This window comes from Camelus ferus, chromosome 12, assembly GCF_009834535.1.
Source record: "Camelus ferus isolate YT-003-E chromosome 12, BCGSAC_Cfer_1.0, whole genome shotgun sequence".
In the NCBI taxonomy this organism is placed as follows: Eukaryota; Metazoa; Chordata; class Mammalia; order Artiodactyla; family Camelidae; genus Camelus; species Camelus ferus.
In genome coordinates, this window is record NC_045707.1 from 4,325,994 (window position 1) to 4,348,658 (window position 22,665).

General features: G+C 50.8%; 1 protein-coding gene across 2 annotated transcripts; it reads right to left on the reverse strand.

Annotated features, from left to right (window-relative positions):
• Positions 1 to 4,028: 4,028 nt before the first annotated feature.
• On the reverse strand, positions 4,029 to 17,223 carry DNAL4 (dynein axonemal light chain 4). 2 transcript variants are annotated; one of them, XM_032492274.1, is made up of 5 exons: positions 17,112 to 17,223; positions 9,687 to 9,894; positions 7,944 to 8,027; positions 6,553 to 6,651; positions 4,029 to 5,491 (listed from the first exon to the last, which is right to left on the reverse strand). In XM_032492274.1, the coding sequence occupies exons 2-5, from the start codon at positions 9,753 to 9,755 to the stop codon at positions 5,294 to 5,296; spliced, it is 450 nt and encodes a 149-aa protein (XP_032348165.1). In that variant the 5' UTR covers positions 9,756 to 9,894; positions 17,112 to 17,223; the 3' UTR covers positions 4,029 to 5,293. The 2 variants fall into 2 exon arrangements, with proteins under 2 accessions (XP_032348165.1, XP_032348166.1); XM_032492275.1 differs by lacking the exon at positions 4,029 to 5,491 and having other exon boundaries at positions 5,505 to 6,651.
• Positions 17,224 to 22,665: the final 5,442 nt, after the last annotated feature.

Genomic DNA, 22,665 nt, shown 5'->3' on the forward strand with positions numbered 1-22,665 from the left:
CCCCGCAGGGTGGCACACTTGTCCTGCTGCCCCGTGTCCCCAGCCCCAGCGGAAGCAGCACAAAGATATGCTGCAAAGTTTTGCAAACAATAACAAGGGCATTCAATTAATAAACATTTATTGAGCACTGACTGTCTAGGTAGCCCTGTGCTAAGCCTCGTAGTGGGTTACATAATGCAAGGCCCCTCAACTCTCAAAAGAGCTCCAGACTAGACAGCATTCAAGTGGGAGGTTCTGCCCCCATGAGGGTGGTCAGGGGCTTTGGCAGGGGTTTGCCAGAACACATGCCTCCCGAACACCCGCTGGCTTCCCTGGGCTCCACCCGCACAGCGCTCTCCAGGAAGCCCCTTTAGACTGTGTCCCCCCTTAGACTCTGTGCCCCCGGGCAGGGACCACAGTGGATGCCTATTTCCTCTGCACAGGGTCGGGCATCTCTGGAGCTCATTAAATATTTGCTGAGTGATGGCTAGAAAGAACACCAGGACAGCAGGCAAAGGGCAGTGGTCACAGGCCAACCCAGGGCGCAGGGTCCGAGTTGATGGCTCACTTGCCAGTGGTGATGCTCTGGCAGACGCTTTAACAATGCCTCATCTCCGACCCCCTTTTAATTGCTGCTCCATAGGCTTAATGCTCCAGTGATCTCTGGGGTAGGAGGGCAAGGGCTTCACCCCACTTTACACATGGAGAGAATGGGGCTCAGGAGGTGAAGGGACTCCCTCAAGGCCACATAGGTGGCAAGTGGTGGAACTGGTGTTGGAACTCAGGTCTAATCTCAAACCCAGCGCTCTTCTTGCGTTGCTGCTCCTTAGCGAGCTCTTCCACTCTGGGGAATCCACTCATGCTGCTTCTGGGTTCTCATCTTTTCTTAGGAACCAGGTCAAAGGGGAGTGACTTTCTGAGTCCCAAATAAACCTGAGGCCTCCTGTGAGGGGCCTGGAACCTTGGCCAAGAGCATCAGAAATCAAGGGACAAGGTCCTGCCCTGGACCCAGTTGTTGCTGACTTATCTGCCCCTGTTGCTCTAGCTTCCTGGGGAAGACTTTCCCAGTCATTTATCAGCCACTTATCCATCCATCCATCCATCCATCCAACCATCCATTCCTCCAACCACCCATCCAACCATCCCCGCTGTTAGGGTGGGACATCCTCGTGGAATCTACCTGGCCCACTTCACTGGGCCATTCTGAGGCTAGAAGGACAGACACAGCTTGGAGAGAGCTGGGGCAACAGCAAAGTCCTCACAAGCACTGGCTACTGAGACTGCCCTTCCTGGCTCAGGATGGATGGATGGGGTCTCGCCCCAGCTATTAGGGATCCCTGGCCACTGGATGTGTGTGTGGTCATCCTGCCTGTCACACTCTGGCCCTGCAGGGCCTTGGAGGCAATTACCTACCTGCCCCACTGAGCCCAAACTTCCAGACTCCCAAGTCTCCCAGCAGAAGTGGGGGCCTAAGGGTGGCAGATGGCTCCCCAGACTGGCCCTGAACCCAACCCTTGATCATCCCTTCCAACCTTAAAGCATGGCCACCATCTTCTTGGTACCCTACAATAACCCCGGGAAGGAGGCAGGGCAGGAGCTGGGAGCCCTATTTTGCAGGTGAGAAAACTGAGGTCTGAGAAGCTGAGTGGCCTGTCCCAGCTGGCGGGCAGACCCCTGGAGAGGCTGAAAGCTGGGGCTCTGGTGTCCTGTAGGCCTGTGGTGAATTCTGGCTCTGCCACTGAATCACTGTGTGACCCAGGGCTTAACCTCTCTGGGTCTCGGTGCCTCATCTGTAAAAGGGGTACTGTTGGTACAGAGTGGACGTAAGGATTCAATGAGATCGAGTTTGGAAAATGCTTAGTGCAATGCCTGGCACACGTGGGGCACCCAATAGTTTGGAAAATTGTGAACACTGATTTAGGTCTCCTGCCTCCTAAACTTGTTCCCCCTCTACCTCTCACCAACCCCACCCACCCACCCACCCACCCCGCCTTTCCAAGGATTGAAGACAGCAGCTGGCAGTAGGAGGTGGTTGCTTTAAATATGAGATGAGGAGAACAAAGGGAAAATAGAACAGGGTGGTGGCTTGGGGATAAAATTTAACAACTCCCCTCCCAGACTTGGGGGAGGGATCTGAAGGACACCATCAGATGTTCCTGCATCTTAGTCTCAAGGAGCTGAGCCTCGCTTCACTGCTCAGTTGGCCTGCTGTGGGGAGGGGGATGCTGGGCTAGGACCCTGAGGCCCAAGGGGACACCCCCCTGTCTGCCTGTAGGCTCTGTTCTCCAGAGAAGCAGGAAGCAGGCTAAGCAGAGAAGCTCTGGAGCTTCTCCGCATCACTTCCAAGACGGCATTAAATATTCACCAGATTTCTCCACAGGCCCGCTGAGAGCTTCAAAGGCAGCCTGCCCCCTTGGCGGCATGCCCAACGCCTTGGTTGCCGTGGGGCCCCTTCCTTGCTCGTCATCTCACACTGACTGCCTTGGTGCCCCTGGCCCCTTCCCACCCCCTACTCTGGTGAGGCCTGTGGTTCTGGCATCTGTGTGGGCCCCATGGGGGGACCTGCATTTCATTCTCTCTGATCTGGAATCTGGCCAGCACTCACTGCTCTCCCAGGCAGGGGGCTGGGGCCCTGAGGGTTGGGACCTGTGACTCCAGATGAGTCCAGAAAAGGCTGCCAACTTCCCCTTTGCGGGCTCTGGCTGGGCCCAGCAGGGGGACTGAGGTGTCAGTGGGCAAATCACTGCCGCCCACACACAGATGGAGTGGAGGGGCTGGGCTGGCGGCGGCCGGCCGCAGGGCTGTGGTCGCTGTCTCCACGAGTGAATGCCTGGGGCTGCTGTCGTCTGAGCACGGGGCGAGGCGCAGGCCTGAGGCCCGCAGGAGCCCAATGAACTGCGGCTCGGACATGCCATGGCGACCCCAGCTCTCCATGGTCTGGGAGGTAAACAGCAGGCCTGTGAACACAGCTCATGCCCTGATGAGCTGGGGACAGTGAGGCTGGCAGACCGGGGTCTGGGTCCCTGCTGGAGTCACTTCTGAACGGACCTGGGCAAGAGCTCTCATCCACCCAGCCTGAGTTCGTTCATTTGTGAATGGGGACAGTGATCACCACCTGGAGGTCTGTTGAGAATACAGGACATCACAGTCACAAGGGAGGGAGCCCTCTGCCTGCCAAGTAGGGGACACTCAACAGATGGAAGTTTCCTCCTCCTCAAAACCTGCAACCCTCCTACCTTCAGCCCGCTCTCCCTCCTTCCTGCCCTCTCAGGAACTCCACGCCTAAATACTCCACTTTCCTGAACATCTATCTCACCAGCTTCCTCGGGGCATGGTTTTTATACACACGTCGTTGTCCCCTCAATGGAGGCGCCCTCCCCAGGCGTTCACCCTGTCTCATCCCTCCCCTGGAAGATGCCATGGCCTAGTTCAATGCCACCTCCTCTGTGACATGTTCCCTGGAATTGCATCCTCCCTCTCCTCCTAGCAGGTATTTAAATGTGTCCTGCTTTTCTGTCCAGGGTCCGCCTCCCTCAACAGACTGCCAGCCCTGTGCTCCCAAGGGCTGCATGTCCCTCACTGTGATGACCCTCCCCTTTTTAGCCCCTGTCAGCAAATGCTGGTGGGACCACTGGCCACGAGCAGGGAGGGGCCTGGGAGGAGGGTCAGGGTGACTGTGGCTGGCTTGGATCTTGGGGAGTAGAGGGAAGGAAAGCCTCTGAGGTCAAGAGAAGAAATGCCAGGGAAACACAGATGCCATGGTCCCTGGTCACCTGGTCCAGCCCGACAGTGACCACACTGCCTTCTGGGAGCAGGATGGTGAAGCGAGTGGGGAGGGGTCCGCAGTGGACAGAAGTGCACCTGGACTGTGCCTGCTAGGGCGGCACTGCACAAGCTGATCTCGCTGAATTTCCACCCCGTCCCTGGAGCTGGGTGTCAGCATCCCATCTCCAGGTGGCAAGACAGCAGCTTGCCCATGCACCCGGAACACGTGCCACCCGGGCATCTCTTGCTCCAGATGCTGCCAGTGACTCCCAAACACCTCAGGAGGCTGATGCCTTTTATTCCCATTTTATAGACAAAGCAACTGAGGCACAGAGAGGTTGGGGAGAGTGGAGCTGGGCCCGATCCAGGCCTGTGGACCTCAGGGCCCACACTCCCCACTGCCACCCCACCACCTTGGATGAGAGCTGAGCCAGCCTCACTCTTTGGCACCCACGTGTGGCAGATTACAGGAGATAACAGCTGCAAAGCCGGCAGTTAGTAAACCGAAACTATTCCAGGCCTTGGCGCCCCCTCTCCTTTCATTCCATCTGCACGCCTCGCCAGTCTCTCCAGCAGCACCTGGCGTGGCACAGGGCTCAGGGCAGCACAGGCCCAAGGTCAAGGAGCTGCCCACCCCCTGTGCCCTCCCCAAGTCTCCGAGGGCCAGGACCCGCTCCACAGTTAGATCCAGATGGTCAGCCTTGGGGCAGTGACCTTGACTTTTCGTTCTTCCGTCTGCCCCACTGCACTCAGCTCAGGGCCCCATGCACGGTGGCAACTCAGCCAGCACTTGTGAAGTGCACGAGGGGACCGACGGCGCTCCTCTCCCTGCTCAGCAGCGCTGGTCTTTGAGCAGAACTTAGCTGACGGACGCAGTGCAGTCCAGCAGATCCCATTACAGATGGACCCTCCGCCTCAGGAGGGCGTGCCTGGGCCAGATGCCGGGACTGCCAGCCTGAATGTGCTGGGTGGGCCATCTCAGGAGGCCCCCGTGAGCGTGGGGGAGGGCGGCTGGGGTGAATGACAGGTGATCCCAGCTCTGTCCAGACCCGGCATTGTCAGGTCTGAGACTCAGATTCAGGGGCCAGCCCCTGAGCGGAAGGGGCTTCTCGGGTCTGCAACGTGGCTCCTCATCCTCAAGTCCCTTCTGCCCCCATGCATTTACTCCCACTGTCCCTTGGCCTGGAGCACCTCCTCCCCGGGCAAAATCCGCTCTCCCTTCAAGAGCTGGCTTTCAGGGCTCTCCCTGCCAGAGGCTCCCCACTACTCCCAGGCTGAGCCTGGAGGCCCTCCTTCCACCCCGACAACGCCCTGTCCTGTCTCTCATTATATCACTGTCCATGTCCAGCTGAAACAGCTGGGTTCAAGTGTTCCTCCGCAGTAGACTGTGAGCTCACCGAGGGCAGGGCCTGTGGCCTTTCCGTCTTTGTGTCCCCACTCCTGGGGCCTGGCACTCAATGGTTGCCAAGTAAATTGTCTTTTAACTGAACTCCATTGTGTGAGACTGAAAACTTCTTTACTGTGACTCAGTCCGGCCACCAAAGGTGTCTCAGTGTCCACATGGCTCCGTCCAACCTTGCCCAGCCTGCACTTGCGACGTAATGGGGAGTGGGCAGGGCCCAGGCGCATGGGGTTGTTCCCGGGCATGGGGTGTCCAGCAGCCTCGCTGTCTGGCCAGAAGACTCTCCGGTTCCTGGGACCCAGCACAGCCTGAGGACACAGCATGCCCTCCCCCAACCTCAAGAAGCTGTAGATCAAAGTCAGTTTTCAGTTATTTTAATTGTAAAAACCAAGACATTTATATAAATAAGACCGCTGTGTAAAATAGGATTCACCCTTCTACTAAAACCCTTCTCCCCACACTCAGAAAGAACATAGAAAACCCAGCAGAGATAAGAAGTACAAATCAGCATGCGGTCCCTGATGAGAAGTAAGTGGCAGGCCAGGTTCCCTGCTGAAACAGGCCTCTCGGTGAGTGCACTCCTGGCCCAGGCGTCTCACCGGAGGCTCAGTGACACTTTGAGAAACTGCTCAGTCACAGTTCCCACACCCTCAGCCACTGGTTACCAACTGCACGGGTGGAGGCAACGTAAAAGGTTCACGTGGCCTGGCGGCTGGGGAGGAGGAGGGGACGGAGGGGGATGGCTGCTTGGTCCTCATGCCAAAGCCAGGGGCTGTGGACCTGACGGTCCAGTGAGATGCAGTGGTTTGTTCAGCCTCGGGTCAGGCTAGGGGAGGGGCTTCTGGGGGGGGGTGAGCGCTTCTCCAGAGGACAAGGAGGCAAGCGACCAGTGACCCCCGAGAGGAGCAGCTCCCTCTTGATGCCATCTGCATATGGCCGGTAAAGACAAGGACAGCGGACCCCTGCCCACAGTGCCAGGGGTGGGAAGGCGGGGGGCTCCCGGGAGGCGAGGGGAGGGCAGCCGCCGAGAGAGGTGGGGCTGGCATGTCCCTGTGAGAAAAATTCCACCTTCCCCCTCCTTCTACCCTGTCACATCTCCCGGCTCCTCCCCTGCTGCCCCTTTACACCCGAGGACTCAGAGTGAGATGGCTGTGAGCCTGGGGACAGAGATGTCAACAAATTCACACACTGGGCGTAGCTCAGGAAACGGGTACACAGGACAACAGAAAAGACCAGGCTTTCCTTTGGAAAGCCAGGCCCTGCCTGGGGGCTGCTCCCCATCCCAGAGGAAGGGCAGGAAAAGACCCTGCAGGGGACGGGGGCAGGGGTGGGGGACAGCGTCAGGAGCACTTCCAGACACACACAGCCAGGGTCCCCCCGAAGTACAGGTAGAGGAGGTTCTTCACCTCGTGTGTGATCTCGAAGCCAAAGCCTTCACCGATCACCACGTGCCAGGAGGAGCCGAACTTCTTGTCCATGGTCTCTTTGATCATCTTGGCGGCGCTCTGGAACGGAGAGGGTGCTCATCAGGGGAGGGTATTTGGGGGAGAGCGTGGGCAGGCATCAATGCCCTCTCCGGGAAGCAGAAGTCTTGGCAAGGGAAAGGCCCTATTACTGTTGTTCTGCTCATGGAAACTTCAGGAAGGGTTTCTGCACAGGCCATCTCCTGCGGGGCTATGAGACCGGGACAGAAGATCAGACATTACCTCACCAGTCAGAAGACACTGGCAAGGAGGTAGAGCAGGCATCGTGGATTTCTGGCTCTGCCCTTAGTGCTCGCTTCCGGTCTGCGGGCCACAGGGCTGTTCTCAGGGCTAAACGAACAAGCTCTCTGCGAGCAGACTGAGTGGAGTGGTGTTGCTGCGAGGGGTCAGGTTTACCTTCGGGGAACAGGAAGGCTTTTCCCTAATGGGTCTGGTAGACTCCTGGAAGAGAAGCTGGACTGCCTCCCTCAGCTGTGGCAACAGCCTACTCTTTCCTGTGTTCACTCTTTCAAGAAGTTTCTTTCAAGGAGAGTCGAGGGAGGGGCAGAGGCCCGGCCTTTGAGGGGTAAATCCCGGGCCCAGGCACTTGCTGTGCACCAGCAGGGTCCACCACCGAGCTGTGCGCCACGCCACATGCCTCACCCACATCATCACAGCACATACCGCCTCACGACTGCCCAGCATGGAGGCAGCATCCTTGCCCCCAGTCATAGACGAGGAAACTGTCCAGGGTTAAAGAGCTAGGAAGGGATGGAGACAGGATTTGAACCTGGGCTTTCCTGGCCCAAAGCCTGGGTTCTCACTGGCCAGGGTCTGCCTCCTCCCTGACTTCCATGACTCTGATTTCTTTCTTGCTCACCAACAGATTGATGAATGACATTCCTGTATCAATGCCTAGCTGTCATCTCGCCAGCACCTAGGACAGTGCCTGGCACAGAGATGGTGTGTAACATCTCTTCTGAATGGATGAATGGATACATGAGTGAATGCCTGGGCGGGCCTCTGTTCTCCACTGGGATGGAGCTGATGGGGAGGTGCCCTACTCAGCAGCCCACCTGAGACAAGGAACCTGCGCAGGGGCGTCATGGAAAGCCCTCTGGCTCTTCTCCCTCTAGGGCTGGGCGTGATCAGTGTCTGGAGACAGCACCAGCCTCTGCCCTCACCGGCCTTCCCCACACTCCACAAGCTTCCAAGGAAGGCCCTAGCCTGGTCCCAGTGGGACCCTCTGGAGCTGGCTGTGGGAACAGGGACTACTCAATTCACCCACAGGGGTCACCAAAGACAAGAGGGGCCGCCTGCACTGATGGCAATACCTCGTTGTTGTTGGAGAATTTCTCACAGGCCGTGACACACAGCTCCATGGTCTCCACTCGCATCTCCTCTGGCATGTCCGAGTGCTGGAGGCAGGGCAGGGGACAAACAGAGAGAGGCTTAGCCTATGACCTGGCTTTCTGGGCTGGCCTCTCTGTCCTAGGCTTAAGGCACAGACACTGGGAAGCTTCCTGGGCACAGCCCTGGGCAGAGCCCAGAGAGAGGACCCATCTCCTGATGGAATCAAGCTGAGCCTCATGGGCTCTAATGCCCAGGCCCCTCTGCAGCCAACAATTCCAGCCGACAGACATGGGGAAGAAGACTGGCCCAGGCAGGAGCATGCTGGCTACAGACATGGTTTACCAGGGGCCTCAGAGCACAGCTGGCTCGCTCATTAGCCTGAAGAGGTGGCTCGGCCACTCTTAAGCCTCCTGCTTTCCCTCCTGCCTCCCTGGGTGCTCCTGCTTAGCCCACTTTGCTGGATTCCCTCCTCCTCCCAAGTGCTGGAAGGCCCTGGGCTTCATTGCCACCCTCGCCTCTTCTCCAGCTATCTGCTCTCTGGGGCATCCCACCATTTCCTGGATTTAGACATCTTTGATGTGGGGAGGGTACCCACATGTTCATTCTTAGCTTCAACTTCTTTTACGGGCTCTGGATTCATATATCCAGCTGCCTATTTGACATTCTCAGATGTCTGAGAGGTAACTTGATTTTTCCCATAAACCTATTCTTCTGTTTTCCCTCTCTTGGTGATTGACACCATTTTCTCTCCCATGTTCAGGACAAAAGAGACCCTAAGAGGCACCCTTCACCCCCTTTCCCTCATATCCAGCATCCAATGTGCTGGTGAATTCTATTGCTCTACCTTCAAGATCTGTCCAGAATCCTACCATGTCTTGCCACCTCTACTCTGTAAACTGGACCCAGCTGTCCTCATTATTCTAGGCCTCTGTACTAGCATCCTCACTGGTCTCCCCACTTCCATTCTGGTTCCTCCAAATCCATTCTCCTTCCAACAGCTGGAGTGATCTTTTTAGAAACAGAAAACAGATTACATTACTTCTCTGCTTAAAACCCTCCACTCTTCCTCTTTGAACTCAGGATAGAATCCATATTTCTCATCGTGGCCCACCACACCGTGAGGTCTGATGTGAAGTCTGGCCCGGCTGTCACCCTGACACATGTCCTGCCGCCCCTCTCAGCGCTCTGCTCCAGGCACACTGGACTTCCTTCTGTTCCTCCCCGGTGCTAAGCCCACTCCCACCTCGATTTTTCTGTGCCTGTTGCTTCCCCTGCTTGGGAAACATTCCTTCCCAGACCTTCGGAAGGCTTGCTCCCTAACTTTATTCAGGTCTCTGATCAGAGAAACCTTTCCAGAAGCCAACCTCTACTCTCTAGCCCCATATACCTGCTTTATTTTCCTTCATAGCACTTGTTACCTGGCACTATGTTCTTTAAACCTTCCTTTCATGTGAGCCAGGCCTTTGTCTGTCATGTTTACTACTATATCCACAAGCCTAGAACAGTGCCCAGTATACAGTAGGTGGCCTAAATAGATAATTGTCAAATGGATGGATGAATGAAAGAATGAATCACTGTTGACCCCTTGGTCTCTAGATCTGGATAGCAAGCCCTTCTTAACTTCTTCCCACTGCTATCCCGCAGGGGACAAGCTCCCCCGCCTCTCTCTAAGGCTCTGTGGGCCGGCCCTGCAGGCCACACTGCCTCCCTCCCCTGGGGCTTACCCTGACCAGAGGGAAGGTCTGCAGCCGTTTATAATCAGCCTCATCTTTCTTCCCTTCTGTTTCTCCCATGATCCTTCCCCTGTGACCCGGAGGAGAGAGTGGGGATTTCAGGAGGTGCTGGGACCGGTAATTAAGACAAACCCAGGAGACTCAGGAGGCAGGCCCTGCCAGCTCAGTGGGAGCAGAAAATGTCTTTCCCCAAGGGGTGCTGTAGAAAACAGGAAAAACCACGAGAAATGAGTTGGCTTTAAAATCATACATCAAAAATTAGAAATGTCTCAGTAACAATTTGACACCTCCCCATCTCAACTCCTCCACATCCTTTTCCAAATGGCCAGCAAGTCTGCAGACGGGAGGATGAGTCAACACGAGATGCTGGGACCTGGTTAAGAACACGCTGGTACGATGCTGCAAGCCCACACTGTCATTATCAAGACAAATACTGACTGCGGGCCAGGCCGAGGGCGGAGCCTGGAGCTAGCAATTAACGAATGCAGCTTCTCTGCATGCCCACTATGTATGTACACAGTCCTCACTTCCCAGCAGACGTGCTTAGGAAGTTAAATGTCAGGTCACGTTCAACAGCCCCGGGCTTATGGGCAAGCAAGTGCCTCCTTCCGTGGGCCCTGGCTCTGTGGGAGGAATGGAACAGCGATGCTCTGTGCCCTCCTTGGCAGGCCAGGCTGCCCAGCTCCTCCTGTCCACTCCCCCAGGCCACCGTGTCCTGGTGGGCTGGTCCAGGAGTTGGGAGGCCTGGGTACTAGTTAGGCCTGCTCACTAGCCGTGTGGTTCTGGGGCTCAGATTCCTCATCAGTAACACGATGGTAGTCCTGTCTCTGTCATGGGGCTGTTATGAGAATCAAATGACATGATGTATGTAAAGCAACTAACACAGTGCAAGGCACACAGTAGGCGCTCAATAAACTGTCCTTCCCTCCCTCTGACTCCTGGGGGAATCACATGAGGATAGGAGTGGAAAGTTATAAAGCCTAATACACACATAGAGATTTTTTTCCCTTCCAAATCTAGTTACCGAAAAACAGATGGGGCTTTTCCTGAAAGGCTGGGCCTGGATCCTAAATGACTGGGAGCAGTGCTGGAAATTCTGCTGTTTCTCTTTATCCTACAATTCAATTTATCCTATAATTCAAAGAATTTTTTATCTCAGAAATATCATTATATAAGTGAATACAAGCCACTGTGTTGTTAAACCCTTTTTAACCACCCATATTGGTTAAAATACAGCCAAATAATGTTATTCCAGCATTTTCCCCATTTCCAAATAAATTTACTTTCACCGTACAGCACCACCAAACCCTGACGATGCTTAGCACAGTAACTAACAGGGAGGTGGAGACATGTGACGTTCACTGGATTTCCTGTGTGCTCGACGCTATTCTAAATGCTCCATGTGCATTTACGCAGCCCAGCGCCACCGACATCCCCAGACTCAGGTCCTGCACAAATGGAGGCACATAACCGCAGTGGGGCTACCCTGAGGGTCAGACAATGGGCAGCAGAGCTGGGGTTTGAATCTGGGTACCATCTCCAGTATGGGCACTCCTGACCCCTCCTCCTGAGGCCTCCTCCCTCAATGGCACACAGTAGGCACCCACAAAACTGATCTCTGTGTGACCGCTTGCGCGGCTCCTACAAGCCCAGCAGTGAGATAAACATTTGATCATCCCTGTCAGTGTTTCCTGTTCTAACGATAACTTGAGCCTTGTTTGGCCAAGCATTGAACTTTCTGTGCATTTTTTCCGGGCTGTGCTCTCAGCCCCTGCTCTCACTCCCTGATGCTTCAGAAGTCCTCAGCGCCACTCCATGTGGTCGGCTCCCTCGAGCGAGGCTAGAAGCCTGGCACCGACTCCACCATGCCACAACACTGGTATTTTCTGATTTCCCAGTGGACGGAAGGCTCCTCTTAGCTCATCAATTCTGGGCATTTGTACCACTCAGATATTAGCAGTTTTTGTTTGTCTCTACGTAGAAGCTGGCAAATTACCAAGCACCATCTCATTGTACTTTCTGCTCATGTTTCTTACTTCACAAAATCCAGTGCATCATTTTGTCTTTTCTCATTAATGTTAAGGCCCAGTACCACTCCATCGTCCTAGCTTTCCTTGGTAAAGGCCACCTGATTGCCTCCTCCTCCACATTATGGAGGGGTGACAGAGGGCGGGGGTTGCACTGACAATCAAAGGACAGGGCTGTGAGCTTTGACGGCCTCCCGACATTTTCCAGTGAGAACAACGCAAAATGCTGAAGCGGCTGCTTAGGCACTTTCCACTTGAATATTTCAATTCGATTCAGTTCATCCTCTGAGCTAGGAGGTGCTTGCCTGGAGGGGAACTCAGAGGCAATGTGCCCACGCCTGCCCTCGGTGGAGTTAGGGTCTGTGACCACTGCTTGGACTCTGCTTTAATATGTGGAATCCTGATGAAGACATCAGAGGTATTACCAAAGCCCACTCTTCAGGAACAAAGCGGGAAAAGCCACTGGGACAGGTGTTTTTTTTCCTTTGTGGGAGGACATCACCTTGTAGAGAAGGTACAGGACCACAGGGCGGAGTATTCAAGCTGGAATGCTAGCTCTAGAACTGAAATCAACTCTGCCCTCTTCCCTGCTGCGCAGCCTTGGGCAAGTAATTTAACTTGAGCCTTGGTTTCCTCTTTTGTGAAATGGGATAACCCCATCTCATTCTCAGAGAGCTGTTACAAGCACCAAGTATCGGCATGTGAGTGTTTTGAAATTTTATAAGCTCTCTGCACTCTCAACATCACGCTGCTCCTATCACCACCATTTTCCCAGCCAGGACTTCGTCAGCATCATTCAACCATGTTTATTGAGGATCACAATTGCGAATAGCTCTTCCTAACTGCTACACAAACTTCTGGGGAGCCAAAAGGGATGAGACTTAACAGAATAAAAAGGAACAGTTACAGATGATGTGCTTCCAAATATGGAAAGGTAGGAGAATTTTTTATGACACTGTATCATTATAGTACAGCTATAGTCATTCAGCCACAATTTAAAAACCCTGCTGAAAGAATGCTACTGAAAATAGCAGAACTAGAGGTTTTAATAACCTTATCAATCTTCCATGCAAATGAGTGTGTGCCTGACAGGCCCAGGCCAGGAAGAAGCTGGGTCAGGCCTAAAAGAGAGCCTTTTTAATAATGTAAGTGTGTCCTGGGCCAGGGCACTTGCATCTGCTGGGTCCCAGGCTCAGCCGTCCCAGGGCCCAGCCTGGCGCGCAGAGCCAGTGGTGGCCTTGCTCCCCCTCCTGCCCTTCATTCTCCTCCTCATCCAAGGGCCCCTCTAAGCACTTTATACAGCCTGGCCCGTGTCTGCTGCAAGGCTTCTCCTAGGGAACAGGAGGCAAAGGCTCTTTATCTCATCATCTTGTCAAAGCTAGCATCCCTTTTCCCACTGTCCCTTGTTCTTTTGTGGTGCCGACCTCAGTCACCATTTATTATTTTGCTTCTGAAGAGTTTGGGAAGAATCTTTAAGAGGGTTAGGGGATGTGGGAAGGATGAGGAAAAATGAATGAATTTGGGGAAGTAACACCCCAAGTGTCCGCCAGCCCCCTAGAGGGGCCCCAGCCACTCAGTGCCTGACCACGCTTGGCTCATAGACCATGGCTCGCCACCCTTTACCACCTTCCGCATCTGAGAGAGCATGGCACTATGGTTTGAGTGCAGGCTCCACAGGCAGGTCTGAATTCACATCTCATTCTGTCTTGGATGAGTGTTTACCTCTCTCTCAGCCTCGGTTTTCTCATTTGGAAAATGGTCCTATGAAGAGACTCTAGCTCACGGTGAATGTCAGCTCTCGTTAGCGGTGCAGTAGGAAGGGGAAGGCAATGTCCTTCTTCAGATATTCGCCACCTAAACTGCTCAGCACTCAGCCAAACAAACCAACCTTCACAGGGTTCCCACTTGGTGCTGTTAGAACTGAAGTAGGAAAGAGTCCCACGGAGATGCTGGGCACACAGCTGGGCCGGGGTTGGGTGACGGTGGTGTGGTTACACTGCTTTCACACTTACTGTCTCATTTCAGCCCCTCACCGCCTGTAGGGGCAGCACCCACTCCCAGTTCTCACACAAGGCACTGGGGCTCAGAGAGGTTTGGGGGCTGGCCTGTGGGTACACAGCCAGCCCTGAGAGAGCCAGGATCAGAACCTGATCTTCTGACTCTACCTTCTATGCTTCCTCCCGTCACAAGCAAGTCGGAGACAAGACAGTAACACAAATAATGTCACTCCTCAGCAGTCCCCAGTCCGACCTCCTGTCCAGGTGCGCCCCCTCCCTCCAGCCGTATCAGGGATACACATGCACTTGGGCACCTCGGTCACCCTCCTGCCTCTGCCTGACACGTCCGCTCTCTGTCTTCTGGCAAACAAAGAGCAAAGCCGGTAAGGTGAGGAGGAAGGAACCGAAGGACTTGAGGGCATTCATCTAAGATGTCAGTGCTGAAGTCAGGAAACAACATGGAAGATCTGTATTTCACAATCAGTTTAAAATGGGGGAAGCAAATAGGATTGCCATTTTAAAATTTTGTTAAATAAGAGCATTAAAAAATTACCATCTACTATAAAAGAAAGTTTTAATAGTAAGAAGGAGGTGATTGCAGAATAAAGAAGAATCCTACTTGAGAAAAGACCATTACTTTTCATACACACAAAGGTTTTTTTTTTTCTCATCACCCCCACTTTTTCTCATTTCACTGAGGTCCAGTGAAAACTTCTGATGTGCCTTAAACCATGGGGGTGGGGGGAGAGAAAGAAAGAGAGGGAAGGAGAGAAAGAGATGGAGAGATGGAGAGAGACAGAGACATTTTCTTTATGTATAAGATGATGTAATAAACAACTCTGATTCACGTGGTACACCCTTGTGGACATAACCAAATTTGGATGAAATCCAAACATTTCTGTCAAGATACAAAGCATAGCTATCGCAGCCATTAGCTCCACAGGAGAACAGACGCTTTCCGGCAGACAGCGGATTATGTAGTCTCCGGCTCCCCTTTCCCACCCCCACTCCCGCTTTCTCACTCAAGAGTACAGATTTGAACATAAGGGACTAAGAATGACATTATTACAGAAATAAATTGGAGTCAGCACTGATTTGTTTTTAAATCATTCATGATTACTAATTACTGGTGACATCTCACAAGCAGTCACGGCTCAGCAGTGTGTCGTGAGTCCAGACCGTCACCGGGGGTGAAGGATTTGATCTGTTCTCCTGTAGATGCCCCGGAGCACAGAGTCCAGTGTCTGGCACGTGGTAAAAGCCCAACGAATACCTACATTGTAATTAAGTTATATTTCATTTGCCCCCTGGGAAGGGAGAGAACCTATCAAATCCATTCACTATTTATTGAGCACTGACCTTGAGCAAGGCAATAGGGTGGCTGTTGTACATAGAGGAGCTCATTTACTTACCCCCAAGAATTCTGTTATATGGGTACTATTATCCCTACTTTTCTGATGGCCACTCAGGCTGAGAAAAGGAAAGTGACTTTCCACCTGGCCGATAAATGGAGGAGTTAGGACTCAATCAGCTATATATGACTTCAGGATTATGCTTTTTCAACTGCTCTGCTATAAGCAAGAGACAGTCTCTACTTTCAAGGAGACCAACACAGACACACAAGGAACTAATGATGGTTCATGGAAGAAAGCAGTAAGTGCCACAAGATAGATGTAGAGATAGAGGAAAGAGGAGAATTCTGGAGGGGGTAGGGGAGGACGGAAAAAATACTTGGTGGCAGGGGCAGCATCTAAGTCAGACCTTAAAGGTGAGTGGGAATCCTGACAGGTGGGCAAGGTGAGGAAGCCTTTCCAGGCAGAGAGATGAACAAACACAATGATGTCAAAGCAGAAAGCTCAGTATTTTCTGGGAAAGCCCAATAGTCCCGTTTGGCTGAAAGAACTTGGCAAAGGAGAAGAAAGCAGGCTGGGAAAAAGGCTGGGGTTGGCTGTGGACGTGTAGAAGGGTCCTAAGACCCAGGCTTAAGAAGTATGGCTATTTTCAGTGGAAAACGAGAAGCCCTCTGGAGGTCTCTTGGGGATTGGCGACATGGTTGTGTTAACTCCTGCGGGTTAACAGGAGGAGAGACTGGAGGCTTGAATACCAGTTAGGAAGCTACAGCAATGGCCTGGATGACAGGCATTAAAAACTTGAACTAGGATGGTGGCTTCAGGCATGGAGAGAATGTGACATCCTCGCAGAAGCAGAATCAAAGTGACTTGACATTGCCTGAGTGGGATGGGCATGGCAGAGTGATGGACAATGCCCCAGGAGGATTGTGGTGTCACTGAGAGAGACAGGGGAAATCAGGTAGAACAAATGGGTAGCTAGAGATGCAGGCCAGCTTGATTTCTGAACTACTGAGTTTTAAGTTGTTGGCAAGATACGCAAATTGAGGTGTCCCATCAGGAGTAGGTAATCACGGAATCATGGATTATCGCCGGCAGAGGGGAAGCCATCAAATCCAACCACCACACCCGCATATCAATCTCCACTCCAACTCCCACCCCCAAAGTATCCCTAACCATGGAAGTCCAGAAGAAAGATCAGAGCTGGAGATGTAGATCTGAGGGTGAAATGGAGAAATGACAGCTGACACAGGGGGAGCTGGTGACGCCTTTCAGAGGGGGAAAATGTGCAGAAGTAAGAGACACAGGAAGTTAAGTACATATTATCTTCAGAATCCTCCAAGGAGATGTGCTGCAGTATCCTAATTCTATATATACTCAGACTGGAGCCCAGGGAGATTAGGTAACTTGCTAGGGTCCTGCAATTGGTAATCTAAAGTAGGTTTGTCAAGTTCTTTTCATTACACCTGATACCTCCCACGAGTACCACATCCTGGGGGAAGCCTACAGTTAGTTGGGTCAAAGAATCACATCCTAGAACGTCGGAGTCGAAGAGGCCTTCGGCATCATTCAACTTAATTTCTTATTTACAGATAGGGAACTGAGGCCCAAAGAGGGAAATGACCAGCCTGGAGTCCCAGCACGTCGTCAACTATCCAAGTCAAGTGGTCTGGATGGAAGCGACGGCAACCACCCGCTCAGCCACAGGAGGAGGGGGTTACTTCGCGAAAGATGGGGGAATCAAGGTGCAGGAGGGAGTCGGGTTAGGGAGGACGAGGGAGCGTGAAGCTGGAGGGGGCCTCAGGTGGGTGGGGAGAAGCGGCCTGCAGAGTCGCGACGACGAAACTGTCTGGACCGAGCTTGCAGGTCCCCGAAGAGGGGGGGCGGAGGGCGGTTGGGAGGATCTGGAACTGGGACCAACAGGCAGGAGGCTGAGGTGGGGCCTCCGCGGTGGACGAGGCTCCGCCCGCTCCGCCAAGCCTCCCGGCGCCCCTTCGGGACGGCCCTCCCCGCCCGGCTGCCCGTCGCGCCCCGGGGCCTCACCTGCTCCCGCGGGGGCCGGAGCCAGGGCCTCACCGAGCGCACCCCCGCCAGGGTTGTCAAGGAGCGAAACAAGAGTGTCTTAGCAACAGCAAGGAAGTCCTGCCCCCTCACCGGACGTTGACTGGAATTTTACTTGTTATTGGTGAATAAAAATGTCAATCAACATTGAAGGGTCCTACAACGTAGAGATTTGTACGGAAAGGGGCGTGACTTATATGTTAGGGAGGCGGGGCTTCACTTATAGTTGTCTTAAATGGGCCTGAGGAGCTGGGCAAACACACAAGTTCTCATTTTAGAAAAACTTTGCAAAGCAGTATTGCCTGGGGCGTTTCTTTTAGTCATTTGAAATAACAAATGCAACTTGTCGGTGTCATGACAACTGATATGCTTCTTTATTAGGACCTCAAAAACCTAATAATAAGTAGCATTTATGTAGGGCTTTACAAAGAGTATCGCACCTGATTCTCACCACAATTCTTTTAGGTAATAGTATTCGTAACCACATCCATCTGAAGTAATGTTCAGAGAGATTAAATAACTTGTAAAGGGAAAGAATCAATGTTAAGTTCCTGGAAGAGGACCCCAAGGGCTCTTTCCGCTGCAGCAGGCCCTCATATAGTTGCCTAGTGACTTAAAGATACAGTTGTCCAGAGCTTGCCTTTTCTTCCCCTTAGGAGGGAAAATTAATCTGAAAGTATAAGTACAACTAGGAAGAAGGGAAATGGGGGAAGGGAGAACCACCTGCAGATCTAATTGTGTGATTGGTGGATCAAAGGGTCAGTAGAGTACTCCATATTTTTAAAATTTACTTTATCATGATGGGTACTTTGGGGGAAACTCCACTTCAAATTCACTGGCACCTACTGGGAACTCAGCCCTGGCCAGGTGCTGATGATTCAGAGAGGAGTAAGATGAGGACCTTGCTCCCAGAGAAGTGGGGGGAAAGTTATGTCAACAAATAGATACAGAGTAACTCACTCTATTTGTGCTCAGGTAGAAGTGTGGGCAAGGTGCTGGTTCTTTCCAAGGAGGGAGTAACTCTCAGAGAAGGTGGTGCTTGAGTTGACTGAGTCTAAGATGACCAGTGGGCTAATGAGGGTGAGGGAGCACAGTTCACTTGGGAACCACTGGTGGCTCCATGAGGCCTGGGTGGAGGATGAATGTGGTGTGAATGGGAGAGAATGAGAAGAGGATGGAGGTGAAGATGCAGAGGAAAGGGTATCAAATGCCAGGTTCAGGGAGATGAGGTGAGAGTGGAAGAAGGTAGCTATTGGAGGGTTTTAAGTAGGGCAGAAACATGGGAAGATTTGGGTAATGGAAAGATCATTTGGGTGAAGGAGATGGTGGACTGGACTTGGAATAGGTAGATGAAGGCAGGCACAGCGGGTTTAATTTTGAGACTTGGAAGCTTGAGGTGTTTCAGGCCCTTGCCTATTCCCAACTTGCCTCCCTGGTGCGTCTGAGGGTCCATGGAATATCTGACTCAGCCTCCAGATTTCCCCAATCCTCTTTGCCAGGTTTCTCCAGGAGATGAAAGGTGGCCTTTGAGGGGGATGAATCTCTCGCTTCCGCCTCTCATCCAAATTTCTCCCCAAAGGGGTCCACATTTGCTGTCTTCTCTTTCTCACCTCCCATTCATTCTTCAACCCACTGCAATCTGGTTTCCACTCCCTACTACACCACCAAAATTCCCTCTTCCGTGGTTACCAGTGACCTCCTGAAGAGCAGAATCTGATAGACCCTTTTAGTCTTTATCTTACTGGAACCATCCCCTCTGCTGGTGTATATCTGTTGACTACACCCATCTTCATGAAATTCTCCACCCCAGAGATAGTCCCTGCAGAACTCTTTACAATGCAGATTCCAGGGCCCCTCAGCATCAGAATGGTGAAGGGCAGTAATTTTTATTTTTCACAAGCACTCCTGGTGCACACTCACAATGGAGAGTCACTGCTCTATCCTAACACCTGGGGCACCTCATTCTCCTGGATCTCCTCAAACCTCTCTTCCTTTCTGGCTCCTTCTTCCTTTGATCTCTGTGCCCACCTTTATCCTCTTTTCTTTTCATCAGTTGCCTCAAATTCCTTCCTACCCCTCTTCATCAGCAAGAGTTTCCCTTGGTCATGCTTCCTAGAGTATTTACTGGAATTGAGGGTTGGGTATGTATTTTGGAAAACCTCTCTGGTGATTCCAAACACTCTCCCAGGGAGTTAGGCCACCCATATCTCCACACATATCTTGTGGAGAATTGCTGCCTTATCTACTGTCCTTTGGGGAACTCATCCTCTCCATGGTTCCATTGTCAATGTCCTTGTAGATTCTGATGGTGCCTATGTTTCTCTCACCAGATTAGACCTCTCATGGGAGCTACCAGCCTAAATATCCAACAAATCCCTGGCTATCTCCACCAGAATGTCCCACAAACCCTTCAAACTCAATGTGTCCCAAACTGAATTGATCATCTTCCTCCAACCTGCTCCCCTGAATTCCCCATCTCAGTAAATGGCACCCCCCCCCCCCGTTTCCTCTATCAGAAACCAAGGAATCTTCTCCTTCCCTCTTCCCCCTCCCATCACTCATCTCAAGTCAATCACAAGCCTGCTGATTCTGACTCCTGTGTCTTGAATACAGTTCCTTCTGGCCATCTTCGTGGCACTCCCCATGTACACAGCACCATAATCCCACCTGTATTATTGCAACAGCTTCCTGATAGAACTGCCTGACTGCAATCTTGCCCTTCTCTAAATCCACCTTCCTTACTGCAGTCAACGTGGTACTTCTAACACCCAAATTTCACCACTACATTCCTCTCCTTAACTATGCCTTCCCCCCCTCCACAGTTCCCTATCGCTTACTGAGTGACATCTAGATACCATGACCTGGAAATCGAGCCCCCTGTGGCATGGCCCATGGGTGCTTCCATCTCCTTGCTCTTCCTTCCTCTGTGCTTTATGCGCCAGGCACCCCAACTCTTATGGCTCCCCAGGTGCTCCATGCTGTTTCTCACCTCCCTGCATTTGCTCATGCATCCTCTTTGCCCATATTCTCCCTCTGCTCTTCCCTCCTTTTAGCTATAGGAGCCCATACACTTTTGGTCTTAGCTTGCACACATTGGGATTCTGTCACTTGCAACCAGAAAACTCCTTTGTACTCCTATCTCATGTGGTGTGCATTCCTGTCACTTCTCTTCTTCACTGTTTTATACTTGAGTTTAATTCTCCATCTTCCCCTGTGAGCTCCAGGAGATCAAGGACCTTGTCTTATTCCTCTCTACAACCCTGTGTTCCACACAGGGTCTAGCAGAGAGTAGGTGCTTAGTAAATGTTTCACGAATGAATGTGTGAGTAAATGAAATAGAATCCTACCCTACTTCTTCAGACTCAGCTCTTGTTCCCCGAGACTCAGCCATTCCAGCTACACCCTTTCATGTGCTGCTCCTGCTGTTGAGAATGGTTAATGGCAGACACCCCAGAATCAGTTAGCAATTGGATCAGCTGTAAGTAACAGATATTGGGAAAATAGTGACTTAAAATGACACAAATTTACTGTCTTACAGTTTTGGAATCAGAAAGTCTGAAATGGGCTTCAGTATGATCCCAGGGCTGTGTTCCTTCCTGAGGCTCTGAAACTATTTCCTTCTCTTCTCCAGCTTTTAGAGACTTCCTGCCTTCCTCTGACACTGACTCTTCAGTCTCTTTCATATCTAAGGACCCTTGTGATTACATTGGGCCCAACGAGATAATCCTAGTTCATCTCTTTATTTCATGGTCATTTGACTGATTAGCAACCTTAATTCCATTTGCAGCCTTATTTCCCTTTGCCATGTGACAAGTATTCACAGGTCCTGGGGATCAGGATGTAGAAATCTTTGTGGTGGGCATTAATTTACTTACTTACTCAGTATGGGTAAAATTTTCACATGTCATTGGAAAGAATGTCTATTCTGTAGTTGCTCTATTAGGTCAAGTTTGCTTATCATTTTGTTCAAATGCTCTGTACTCATACTGAATTTTTTCATCTGCTAGCCCTATAAATTACTGAGATAGGTGTGTTAAAATATCCCACTCAATTATGGATTGGCAACTTTTCCTTTTGTTTCTATCAATTTTTACTTTATATGTTATGAAGCTGTGTTAATACATGCCTGTGAATTTATAGTTGTTATATCTTCCTAAGAGATCGATTCTTTATCATCATGAAATGTGCCTTTTATCTCTATCAGTGATTCTTGTCTTTTTTTTAAATTGAAGTATAGTCAGTTACAATGTGAATGCTTGTCTTAAAGTCTACTTTGAACTAAGTATATCTACACCAACTTTCTTTGAATTAGTATTTGCATGGTCTATATTTTTCTATCTTCTTAATTTCAACCTTTCTATAGAATACTTTTAAAGTCCAATTTGACAATATTAATATTTTCATTGGAATATTTATCTTTTAATATTTAATATAATTACCTACTGACATTAAATTTAGGTTTAAATCAATCACCTTACCATTTCTTATTTATTCTACCCTTTCTGTGTTTTTTTTTCTCCCTTCCTTTTTTGGCCTTCTTTGGATTTTTATTATTCTACTTTTTTCTCCTGTAGGAACTTGTTACACATCCTTTTATTTAGTGATTACTCTAGGAAGATATAATATTGATTCTAGACTTACTAAAGTCTAAAGTAAAATTAATACTTTGACTACTTCCAGGACCATGCAAGGATATTAGAATATTTTAATAGCATTTACCTCTTTCTGCTTTTTAGTCTGTTGCTGCCATGAATTTTAAAGCTTATGAGACATATATATTTTTTCAGTTGATACTAACTTAGATTTGTCCACATAGTTACCCTTTCCTTGTTCTTCGTTGAAATTCCCATGTTTCCTTTCAGGACCTTTCTCCTTCTTCCTAAGGAATTTCCTCTAGTCTGTCCTTTAGAGAAGCTCTGTTGGTAACAAAAACCATTGGTAATAAATATTGTTTTTTCCTTTGTCTGAAAACACTTCATTTCATCTTCATTTTTGAAGGGTTTTCAATGAATATAGAATTTCCAGGGTGGCAGTTATTTCCTTTCAGCACTTTCAAGGTGTCATTTTATTGTCTTCCTTTTCCCATTCCTTCTACTGAGAAGTTAGCTGTTGTTCTGTCCACTGCTCCTTGGAAGGTAATGCATCTTTTCCTCTGGGACCTTTTAAGAATTTTTCTTTGTCTTTGATTTTTCAGCTGTTTCACTGTCAAAGTCCTAGTTAGGGTTTTCTTTGCATTTCTTGTGCTTGGAGTTCCATGAGATTCTTGAATCTGTGGCTTAATGTCTTTCAATGGTTTCTGGAAAATTCTCAGACATTGTCTACTCACGTATTATTTCTGCCCTATTTTCTCTCCCCACGTCTGGGACTCATGCCATGTTAGACCTTTTCAATATGTCCCATGTTAAGCTTATGCTTTTTTTCTCCAGTACTTTCTGTTCTTTTCCCTCAGTCTTTTTTAAGGATCATTTCTTTTGAGATCTCTAATAGAGTTCACAAGTCCTTCTTCAGCTGTGTCTGGTCTGCTGTTGAGCTCCTA

Bases quoted from the DNA above. Each gene is read 5' to 3' on its own strand.
- DNAL4 (XM_032492274.1), bottom strand. From the start codon at position 9,755: ATGGGAGAAACAGAAGGGAAGAAAGATGAGGCTGATTATAAACGGCTG. The intron at 8,028-9,686 runs GTAAGCCCCAGG...CCCTGCCTCCAG, and splicing joins AGACCTTCCCTCTGGTCAGG to CACTCGGACATGCCAGAGGA. The intron at 5,492-6,552 runs GTGAAGAACCTC...TTTGATCTACAG, and splicing joins GCTTCGAGATCACACACGAG to CTTCTTGAGGTTGGGGGAGG.